Source organism: Lentinula edodes, assembly GCF_021015755.1.
Source record: "Lentinula edodes strain Le(Bin) 0899 ss11 chromosome Unknown C8R40scaffold_57, whole genome shotgun sequence".
Classification (NCBI taxonomy): domain Eukaryota; kingdom Fungi; phylum Basidiomycota; class Agaricomycetes; order Agaricales; family Omphalotaceae; genus Lentinula; species Lentinula edodes.
The window spans coordinates 46161-57990 of record NW_025764363.1 but is presented as its reverse complement, the minus strand read 5'-3'; the positions used below and the strand labels follow the sequence as shown (position 1 = coordinate 57990).

Here is an 11830-nt window from a genome sequence, read left to right as displayed (position 1 = left end):
GGAGCTATACATGTAGTACCTGCAGGATAGGGAATAAGACAATAAAGGAAAGGATAAAACAATAAGAAAGAGTCTAAGCAGAAAGGGAATGTGTAGCGAGAAAGAACAATAAATATGAGATTACAATAAATGGTAGATCTCAGAATACCAAGCGGCGGAATGGGGCACTGAGGCATGGACTTGACATAAACAGCAATAAACACTTGGTAAAAAATCCATACAAGCAAACCTTTTTACAAAGCACTGTATAGCTTATTATATATGAGGCAATGAGAGATGGAAGCAGAAAAGCTTAAGCACTTAATGCATGCTAGATGTTCCTCATTTGCTGGCCTTATCTTATCCTAATATGAGCTTCTTTGTAAGCTCATTACACAATAAGATAAGAAGCTACGAGACTGTACTAAGTCGGACTTACTCCTGATAATGAAGTAAGTCACCTGTTCTAGGAATTCTAAGTTGAGGTTTGGCTGGGGCTTGGCCATGCACTCCCACCCATAGATGGAGAGGCCTGAACATCCCAGACAGAGCCATAGTTCCTTCTTGGATCTAGACATTTATGGAGGGGCTGAATCACCCAAATAGAGTAGAGGCTTGTAGTGTATCAAAATTCTATTTCTGTATCAGTACCTGCTATACATGCTTCAATGAACTATTTGATATCTTATTTACTTTGCGGAATGAGTCAACTTTATCATGAAGTGTATTCCACTGTGACTTTTCATAGGCTTTTGTTATGTGCTGTGGAATTATGCTCTCCAGTCTTCTCCAGTAGAGTAGCAAGGGTCCATTCCCCAGTAGCTGCTACAATTTCTGGTGGGACCCCTGCTAGAAGGAGCCATACTGCACCTCCGATTCTGAAGCTGTCACCGAAGACAATTTTGAGCTTGGCGTGATTCCAAATGTCAAAACAGAGGAATACTTATCATGCTCTGACCAATTTCTCATCTCGTCATACCTTCTCAGAACCTCCCTTTCTTCCTTAGGAACCCCCTCACACCTCCCCTCATACCTCCCTCTTGTTATTTCCATAATCTCGAGGTTCACAAGCAGATCCCATGACACTGACCCATGCATTGAGGGCTTGGGACCTCCCAAAACAACGTACAGCACCACTATCTCAACCACCTACCTTATGCTCACCAGATCCCCCAATGTTTCCTTGTTAACTTCCCTGTACCTATTTAAACAGCTCTGTAGCATTTAAAGCCCCAGCTTGGTGTATTTTGATCACACACTGTTAAGATCATGTACACTGTGTAACCGTGCCAGAGTGTCATGCCCTGGCTACAACAAGACCAGTCCCAGTACCCGCTACATGTTGTCATACACCCTATCCACCTCCTGCACCACCTCTGCACCTTCCCAAGCACCACCAGGCACCTCTCCAAATGTCACCATTCTCCTGATACCCAAACATCCTTCACCCCGACACGCATACAAGACCCTCCTAACCGCCAAACCCTTTTAGTACTAATCTCGATTACCTTCTTGCTCATGTCCCCAGATGTTCTCTTGTTCACTTCCCGTACCTATTTAAGTAGCGCCGCAATGTCCCGAAGCCCCAGCTTGGTATATTTTGAACACACACCCTTTTGCATAGGTCCAGTCCCTGTCCCTTTGTACCTGCTAACTATACGGATTTCTCTTTACTCTCTGTTTCTCTATCTCAGTTTCTCTCTACTCTTGTCTATTGTCTCTACGATCATCTATACGATCCAATATACACTTTTACTTCACATCTAAGCAATCCGAGTGAGTCTCCGAGCTCCCTCAAACAATACTAAAGCTCCCCAACGCCTAATGCCTTGGTGAGCTAACCTCCCCAAAACCTCCTCGAGCTCCCCAACTGCTCCACAAGCTCTGGGACCTCGATCTAGGTAACGTCGAAGCTACTCCCTACATCGAACTATGTGCCGCTTCTCCGTTACCACCCCCAACACTCGAGGACATCCACCTCTAAGCTCCAGTTCCCGGGACCTCCCCTCCCAGGCGTATATCTTCTCAGGAGCTTATACACTCAAGACCCATTCCCTCTACGACCTATTCAATCTTACGTTGACGTTCTAGCGAGTACAACTCCTTCTACGCAACGCTACTAGGTTCCGTACCTCTACCTCCCCTGCCTACGCCTTAGGGACCTCCCTGGACCTTACAGGAACCCCTTCAAGGGTCACATCTCTCTATCCCAGCCACTACTAGGTCATTCCTGTCCTCTGTCGCGGTTTCCATAGCTCCCTTCGAGCTCCAGCCTGCTCCTAGCATGCTACCACATAAACTCCTTATACCAAAATCTACCCTGAGACCTATTCTGACCCAGGTCTTACACAGAGGCCACAAGGTGTCTGAGTGCGGAAGGTCTAATGGCTGTTACGCTGCTAGTCCCCGGAGATCGAGAGTATAGAAGAGAGGAGCCAGGAGCAGCCAAGTTGGAACGGCGGTAACGCCAACGACGAGGAGCGAACCAAAGAACTTATAAGTCCTAAGGTTAGAGTAGAGAGTACTTCGAGGCGATGAGCCTGAAGACTTAGAGAGGAGCTAAGTTAGAAAGGAGATCTAAGTTGATAATTAAACTGAGGAACTGTCACGAAGCGGCAGAGGTGGAGTAACTTAGCAAAGCAGGAGAGCGGAGTGACTAAGCAAGGCGGTGAGGCAGAGCAACTAAGCAGGTCAATGAGGCGGAGCAACTAAGCAGAGTGGAGGCAAACTGGTCCCAGATAATGACAGAGATATATTGAGTATCGTAGTCATAGGTAGTAGTAAGTAAGCACATACCTGGTCCCAGATAATGACAAAGAGGTCAAGATAAGGGACCAGGCTGTGGAGGGTTGGCTATATATACATAATCTGGTCTGCGAGAAACAACGATGTAATACTGTACAGTTCAGGGGCAAGGAAGGTGGCGGAAGCCAGTAGAAGGAGAAGATAGGTCAGGTGGATCAGTAATCGATGGATCAGTAATCGATGGGGGTTTGACAGTGATGGGATGATGTATTGTACAAGTAAAGGCATCGAGATGGTGAGAAAAGGAAAATGATAGCGGCTGCGTACTTTATGACATTACCCCCCTCCTTATAACCATTGCCCTCGATGGTCAAGGTTTTGCTGCTGTTGGGTGTTTTTTATGAAAGGCCTGAACAATTTTTGGTGCCTGACTGAGGTTGGCTGCGGGTTCCCAAGAGTTGTGCCCTGCGTCGTAACCTTTCCACTTAACCAAATATTCCAACTTCTTCCATCAAACCCGACTGTCTAAGATCTCCTCTACTTTGTATTCCAGTTCATCTTCATCCTCTAAGTATACCAGCTCTGGTGGTGTTGGTATTTCGCCATTAATGGGGTTACTTTTCCAGGGATATAGCTTATCGACATGGAAGATGGGGTGAAGGCGATCTAGGGATAGGGGGAGGTTAAGGCGGTAGTCTAAAGGGCCAATTTTCTCCAGAATGCGATAAGGGCCAAGCTGCTGATCTCCTAACTTTTCACTGGAAAACTGAAGGTTAATGTCCTCTGCACTGAGCCAGACTAGGTCTCCAACTTTAAATTGATGAGCTTTCCACTTCCCGCGTTTGTATCCCTCCTTCTGTTGTTTCTTTCTTAGGTGTAAAGCAGCCCCGGCATCTTATCGCGCTTCTCGGAGGATCCATATATGGTCATCCACAGCTGGAATACCGCTGCATTGGCCAACTGGGATAATGAACAGGGGAAGATAGCTGTAGGTTAGCTCGAATGGGGACATGCCTAGAGCAGAATGGGTCCATGAGTTAATCACAAACTCCGCCATGGCAAGGTGCTCTACCCAGTCATCTTGTTGCCGTCCCACGTAGAGGCGGATGTATTTCTCTACTTCCTGATTTGCTCGTTCGGTTTGGCCATTGGACTGAGGACGGTATCCGGAGGTTAGATCTGATTTAATTCCTAGCCTAGCGAGAAGGGATCGCATGAGTTTAGTTGCAAACTGCAGTCCGTGGTCGGATTTAAAGTGAAGAGGAAGACCATGGAGGCGGAAGATCTCTTGATAGTAAATATCAGCAATGCCTTCGGCTGTGATGGAGCTGGTGCAAGGAATAGCATGGATTTGTTTTCCATACAGGTCTGTGCAGACCAAGACAGCATCGTAGCCTTGGGAGTTAGGTAGTTGTGTTATCAGGTCAACCCCTACCTCTTCCCATAGACCGGATGGTATGGATGGTCATGGCATTGACGGAGTACCTCAGTGCATAGGTCGTCGTCTGCTGGTACGTATACTTGACCTCGGTAGTAGACCAACCCATTGTCCTCTTCCCATTCAGCTATCCCATTGGCCAGGCATTGTAATCTGTGCTTCTTGACTGTTTCCAGGCCTTCCAGTACTTGTGCTTCCCGTTCTGAGGCTTTCTGGATACAATACTCTAAGATGTTCCATAAGATTGAAGCTGCAATTTTTACGAAGTGGCCAGGTTTAAGGACTGTCTGTTGTCGGTTATCATTGCTGTCCGATACATGATGAACTGCCATGCGGGAAAGAGCATCAGCTTGGGTGTTTACTCTGCCAGGACGGTGGATCATATGAAAGTCAAACCGTGATAAGTAGAGGGCCCATCGGGCTTGTCGGCGGGTGAGGTCTTGTGCAGTGCACCAGAATTCGAATGGTCCGTAATGATGTTGAATGGTTGGGGGAGTCCTTCTAGAAAGTTCCTCCAATCCTTCAGTGCTTCAATGATGGCAAGCATCTCTCGATCATAGATTTCATAGTTTTGTTCTGCTGGCTGCATAGATGCTGATCTGAAGGCTACCGGATGCCACTGGCCATTGTCTTGCTTCTGCATTAGGGCGCCTCCTGTGGCAAAGCCTGATGCATCTACCTCGATTCGAGTAGGCCTGTCTGGTGTCCATAGAGCAAGGATTGGTGCGGAGATGAAGGCTTCTCGAAGGGTGTCAAATGCTTTCTGTTGAGTGTCGGTCCAGGTAAAGCTGGTATCTTTCTTGGTCAAATCATTCAGAGGTTGTGCTATTCTGGCAAAGTTCCGGATAAAGCGTTGGTAGAAGTTTGCAAATCCCAAGAACCCTTGTAGTTCCTGAAGGTTAGTAGGGACTGGCCAGTCATGAACAGCCGCTACTTTTACCAGATCCATCCTCACCTCCCCTTCTGAGATGATGAGTCCGAGGTATTCAATCTGTTGTTGTTCAAATTCGCATTTTTCGGGTCGTAGGTAGAGGTCGTGCTTTTCTAACCGAGTTAATACTTCCCATACCATTTGTCGGTGTTCCTCGAGATCGTTACTGAAGATAAGGATATCATGTAGGTAGACTGCCACCTTGCCAGCTGCAATGAGATCAGCAAATATAGCGTTCATAAGTGCTTGGAATGTGGCAGGGGAATTCGTCAGACCAAAGAACATAACCTTAGGCTCAAACAAGCCTCGGGTTGTTGCGAATGCGCCTTTCCATTCATGCCCCTTCTTAATTCGTATGTTATTGTGGCCCCAGCGAACGTCAAACTTTGTGAAGTATCTTGCTCCCTGAAGTCGGCTAATGATGTCAGCAACTAATGGGAGAGGGTATCGGTTCTTCACAGTATACTCATTCAGTTTCCGGTAGTCTTGTACAAAACGGAGTTTCCCATCCTTCTTCTTTACAAAGAAGACCGGTGATGAGATTGGTGATTTTGAGGGGACAATATAGCCTTTCCGTAAGTTTTCTTCTAGGAAGCGGTCGAGTTCCTCCTGCTCGTTCAGGGACATTGGGTAGATCTTGGTTCGCATGGTCGCCGGTGCCCCAGGTACCAAGTCAATAGCGTGATCCCGGGGTTGATGAGCAGGTAAGCGTTCAGAGGCAGATTTGGAGAAGACTTTTTGAAGTCTCGGTACTGCTCAGGGACCATCTCTTCAAAGGTTCTAATGGGTTTGTCGCGGTTAGCCTCTTCTGCTAGTTGTTGAGAATAGGTAAACCCTGCTGAGCACCATACTTCTTCTGTCTGCTCCTCCAAAATACCAGCTTTTACCCATGCCCGACGTGTTTTGTGATTGGCTCGGATTCGGTGTATTGGGGATTCTCCTGTTGTGGTTGTGGCTTCGTTCTCCTCCAGACCCATCTCGGTGTGAGTGGGTTCGCACTGGGGTCCTTTGATTAAGAATTCCCGGGTCAGGCTATTAATGGTAGATGCTACTAGGTGAGGATGTGAAGTCTGCTCATCTTCGACTTCCTCTATATCTACCCAAGGTGGTTTCACTGAAAGCCGTCCTTTCTCCCAGTCAATTTCTGGATTTACCTTCCATAGCCAGGAGAGTCCCAGGATAATATCCTCTCCTCCTAAGCTTGTAATCAGGAAATCCATCCATCGCTCCTGGTTATCTACGGTAAGTGCTAGGCGTGCGAAGTGGGTAATCCATCCTGCTTGATTAGGTGTACCGTCGATATTGAATACATCAATTGGTTTATGGAGGGGTGCATATGTTACATGGTTTCGGGTGGCAAAGTCTTGGTTTAAAAACAAGGCGGTAGCTCCACAGTCTACCATGGCTGCAGTTGTTATACTATGGTTCCTTCTTCTTAGTCTCGCATGAATTCGGAAATGTGGGGAGCTGGAGTTTAATTCCCAGATCGAAGATATTGTACATGATGAGAGTGAGTCATACGAAGAGGTAGCAAACATAGTAAACTGATTACGGGGTACTCTCGGTGCGGCCGAAGCGGGTACCCTCTTTAAAAACCCTGCTGAGAACCGGAGGACGAAGGGGACATGGCATTAGCACGGTCTAGCAATTCCCTTATTTGACCAATCTGGGCGGAAAAGTCTTGATTAGTGGGGTTTAATGTAGCAGGTACAGTTGCTGGGACTGAGGCGGCAATCTGAACCAATTCGTTTGGGAATAAGGTGAATGGTGCTGCCATCGTGGCTGAGATCTGCTGACGTCGGCCACGGTTCCATCCAAGTCCCATGAACTTTTCCTGACAGACGGATTCTAAATGACCTCGACATCTGCAGTATCGGCAGGTGGTTTCCTTATGTGGGCAGTTCTGCTTAATATGACCTTGAGCTCCGCAACCAAAACATCGTCCGCGCATACGGGCAAGGAAGGCCTCCCTGCTATTCCCGGTGCTGGTGTGAGTAGCGTCAATGTCCATGGCATGAGGGTCAGCAGGAGTGGTGTGAGCAGTGTGTACGGGGACGTGTCCAGTGTTTCGGCCAGTCATGGTGGGATCATGCAGGTAGACGTCCACTGATATTGCCCGTTTGATTGCCTCTTTCAAAGTTGGAGCGATTCCTTGGGCGATGTTTATAATGATAAGATGTTGTTGGATTTCTGGAAGTAAGGCAGTGAAGAAGCATTCCCGCAAATCAATATCAGACATTTCAGTCCGATCTCCGATATCCTTGAACTTCTGGGCAAATTCTGCAACTGTCTGCCCTTTACTTTGCCTGAGATTCTTGATCTCACTACGGGCTTCCATACCTGGGTCCATTGGTTCAAACTGTTGGCCAAATTCCTTCAGGAACGTATCCCAATTTGCTCCGAAAGGGGGGTTTTCTGCACTGAAATGTAGCAGATGGGGGGTTGCCCAATCTCCAGCGCTTTCTGTGAAGAAGCCCAAGGCAGACTTGATAAGTTTTACTTGGCTTTTGGCGAGATCAGGTTGTTCTGATGCCCAATTTTGGAACTGAGCCATGAAACAATGAGCTTCAGCGCCATCTTTACCCTTGAAAACCTCAGGTTTATTCATGCTTGACTTGGAGGATGAACGTTCTTCCATGGCTGTAGTAAGGCTGGCTACTTGTCTGATGAGCTGAGCCATGAGATCCTCAGCAGAGGTATTTGGGACAGGCGGGACCGGAGTCGACATAGTAGGAGTAGGTGATCGGGGATGAGGAATTGGCAAGAAGGTGGTATCTTCTACAGTAATCGGGTTCTGAACTGAATTGGAGAGCGCGTGGGGGCAAGGCTGAGAGTCACAGTCGTACCAGCTATCACCAATATGGTGGACGTGATGCTGATCTCTGGGGTCGAGTGTGTGTTGGAGAGCAGAGCAATTGGTTGTAGCGGTATGATCAGAAAGATCTACGGGTGTAGAAGACGTGATGTATGCGGATCCTGCAAGAACAACCTTATCGGTAGGCTGTCAGTGCAGTAATGGATCTTGACCTAATGTCATGAAGCGGCAGAGGCGGAGTAACTTAGCAAAGCAGGAGAGCGGAGTAACTAAGCAAGGCGGTGAGGCAGAGCGACTAAGCAGGTCAATGAGGCGGAGCGACTAAGCAGAGCGGAGGCAAACTGGTCCCAGATAATGACAGAGATATATTGAGTATCGTAGTCATCGGTAGTAGTAAGTAAGCACATACCTGGTTCCAGATAATGAAAGAGAGGTCAAGATAAGGGACCAGGCTGTGGAGGGTTGGCTATATATACATAATCTGGTCTGCGAGAAACAACAATGTAATACTGTACAGTTCAGGGCAAGGAAGGTGGCGGAGGCCGGTAGAAAGAGAAGATGGGTCAGGTGAATCAGTAATCGGTGGGGGTTTGACAGTGATGGGATGATGTATCATACAAGTAAAGGCGTCAAGACGGTGAGAAAAGGAAAATGATAGGGGCTGCGTACTTTATGACAGGAACCATGGTAGCGTACAGGCAGTATTTATATCTACAGATTGGCGTATCGGTGTGGATTGCCAGACTAACTACTAGGAGCTATATGTGTAGTACCTGCAGGGTAAGGAATAAGACAATAGAGGAAAGGATAAGACAATAACAGAGAGCCTAAGCAGAAAGGGAATGTGTAGTGCGAAAGAACAATAAGGATGAAAGGCTTTCCGGATGAGGGACATATGCTAAATCAATTCTGATATTCTCGGAATTAACTCCAGAGGTCCGGAGTATTGTTATCTTTCAATCTAATCATTCAGCTCTATTGCAATGTCATACAAAGATGAAGCTCGGAACACTTTAATCCTGCAGATATTGTCACAGTCCAAGTCAAACACAAGTGTGGGTTTTAGTATTAGAGCTTTATTACTTGGAAATACAACTGTATTATGCTATGAAGACCCACTTAAGTGTCATTCAGATGCAATCACTGTGTAGTTCTGTGTGTTTTCTCTGAATACAATGTACTGTTCAGTCTCAGCATTACTGATAGTACTTTACAGTTGAAAATGCATGATTACTGCATTATAGACTCAAATAAAAATGGGTCATATCAACGTCCCGAGATCTTACAGCACACCAGCCCTCATTTGTCATAATGTGTTCCTAGTCTCAGTTCAACTTCTCATGCCAGTTATTATCCTAGGGACCTCCCTGAACCTCTCAGGAACCTCCTCAAGGGTCATACTTAATGTCCTCGTACTTCTATTAGGTCATTCCAGTCCTTGGTTGCAGTTCCCATAGCTCCCTTCAAGCTCCAGCTTGCTCCTAGCACACTACAACATAAACTACCAATACTTACTACACCTACAAGACCCGATCTGACCCAGGTCTTACAATACTTTCTTCACCATGTGTTGTGGTTTTCCCTTCTCATCAATATAGCCAAATAGTGAGAAATCCCCTGGTATATCTGTATTCTTTACTTGGTGTCTTTGGAGGGTTTTGTATGGGCACATGAACTCCATGTTGTCATCCAGGGGGCTGGTGACAACTACAGAGGCACCTTTTTCTTTTGTAGTCTTTGTACATGGAATGTGGAAGTGGATTGAAGTTGGTTTGAAATTGAAAGTGATATTGCTGGCATTTCAGGTAACATGGAATTTTGGATCAAAAGTGTTCTGTGATGGGATGGTTAGTTCTCCCAGCTGTCAACATGCAAGGAATGTGGTGCAAGCAAGAGCCCAGACAGCACAGTGAAAGTGGGTGGAAAAATCGAGTGCTTTGAACAAGGCTTTCTGATGGTAATGGGGTGCCACGGAGGTGGTTTGTGGATTGATCCTTCAATGTTAACTCCACATTGAACTTGTCGGATTCTGCGCGAGTCTGCTGGCCAAGGAGCTCCCATCATCTCATGCCATAGTCTCAAACCAGATAACCAGTTTGAGATGGATTTGCCTGAGACTTTTCCTGCATAGTGTCCAATAAACCCAATAATAATAAGTCTATCTGAAGCTGGCATGCGATTATTCTCACTGATGCCCATTAAACCTCTGAATTGGTTGTAGTGGAGTAAGCCTGCAGCACAAACTTCCTTCATTGGCTTTACGGTGCCTTTTGCCATAATTTTGTCACCTAATTCAATGACTTGTGCTGGCAAGGAAGTTGATTTGTCTAGTCTCTTCTGGATTGAGTATGGGGTGTTCCAGGCATAAATATGATCTGTGGCTTGTACATTTGGTCATAGTGGGTTTGGAGTAATTTCACATCCTTTCTTTGGCTTCCAGGTGGTGAGTTTGTGCTCTAGTCATTGGGGCAGTGGGGTGGGCTCATTTTGAATGGGTCAAAAAGGGGTTATGAACAGATAATTTATTAGGGGTGTGTTTTATACTTGAAATTGGTAATCATGGGAGTAATGAGGGCATGGAATACATATGTTGAATTGACAATGTGGTTATGGTCTTGGTCATAACAAAAGGGTCAATGAGAGATGAGAAGGATGCAGTTTGGGAACTTGAGGCACACAGTGCAACAGTTCCCACACTGGGTCTGGCTGGCATTGGTATTCTATTGAAAGGGCTAAACATAAGTGATAATATTATTGAGCTCATCTGGGGGCTGAAATAAAAGAGGTAATTTCTTCTCCTCCAGTCCCAGTATTCTGCACAAAATTGGGTCAGATGGATTCAAAGCAGATTCAATGTATTTTAGTTCAGGTTGTATAAAAAGTGGGCCTAGGATGCCACATGTTAATCCAGTAGTTTGGGCTGCATGCCCATTTGGTGATTCCATTGGCCAAGCACTGTAGTCTGTGCTCTTTGGCTGTTTTGAGACCTTCCAGTACCTGTGCTTCCCGCTGTAAGGCTTTCCAGATGTGATCCTCTAAAGGGTTCTGTCATGCCTTGCTTCTCCGTACCTTTCCCTTTCCTTTCCAGAGCTCTGGTTCATCACTTATACATGTATCCGATATTCTTTGCACCATCCTTACGATCATCATGATACATATTACCTGTCACTCCAGTAGCCACATGACATATGTACCTGACAGCCTCATGTACAGTATATAGGCTGGGGACTCCCCTCGGAGCTCCCAGTGTGTTATTGTCAAATCTTACCTGGAAACTCTTCCCACCTGGCTTGGTCCCTTTAGTACAGTCTACTAGTACTTGCTAACAGGGCCTGACACGTCTCAACTGTCATATATTTCCTCATTATCTGTTTCCTTTATCTCTGTCTCACCTCAACTCTATTTCTCCTCTCTGTTTCCCATCTCTGGCCTCTTTCTGTCAATCCTCATATTGTCTATGCCTCTCCTTCGACTCACCATCTACGTCGAGGCTCTACAATTCGTCCTTCATCCTTTGGAACCTCCCATTAGGTTCCCAATTCCACTTCATTGCTCCCTAAGCTCCCCACAGCTTCCCACTTGTATCGGCTACACCTCCCCTCCACATCGAAGCGGTGGTTACGTGTTACGTTCTACACCTCCAGGACCCTCTATTAGGTCTACCCAAGCTCCACAACTACCCCTGGTTAGGCTCCCTTCACCAGTATCGGCACTATACCATACCTCCTCGTACAGCCTAGGTGGCTACTGCGTTCGCTGAGGCCCAGTCTGGGTAAGACCAGAGCAGGCCTTCTGTGCCGGGGCCTCACAGGTTCCATAGGATAAAGACTGCAATTTTGGTAAAATGGTTGGGCTTAAGGAATGTCTTCTGCCGATTATCCTCATTGTCTAGTACTTGGTGGGCTGCCATACAGGAAAGAGC

General features: G+C 46.5%; 1 protein-coding gene across 1 annotated transcript; it reads right to left on the bottom strand.

Moving 5' to 3' along the window:
- Positions 1-9864: 9864 nt before the first annotated feature.
- On the bottom strand, positions 9865-10302 carry C8R40DRAFT_1001947 (uncharacterized protein; the record flags this gene model as incomplete). The annotated part of the gene is made up of 1 exon (XM_046222766.1): positions 9865-10302. A coding segment is annotated over one exon (438 nt), but the record flags the coding sequence as incomplete, so codon positions are not given.
- Positions 10303-11830: the final 1528 nt, after the last annotated feature.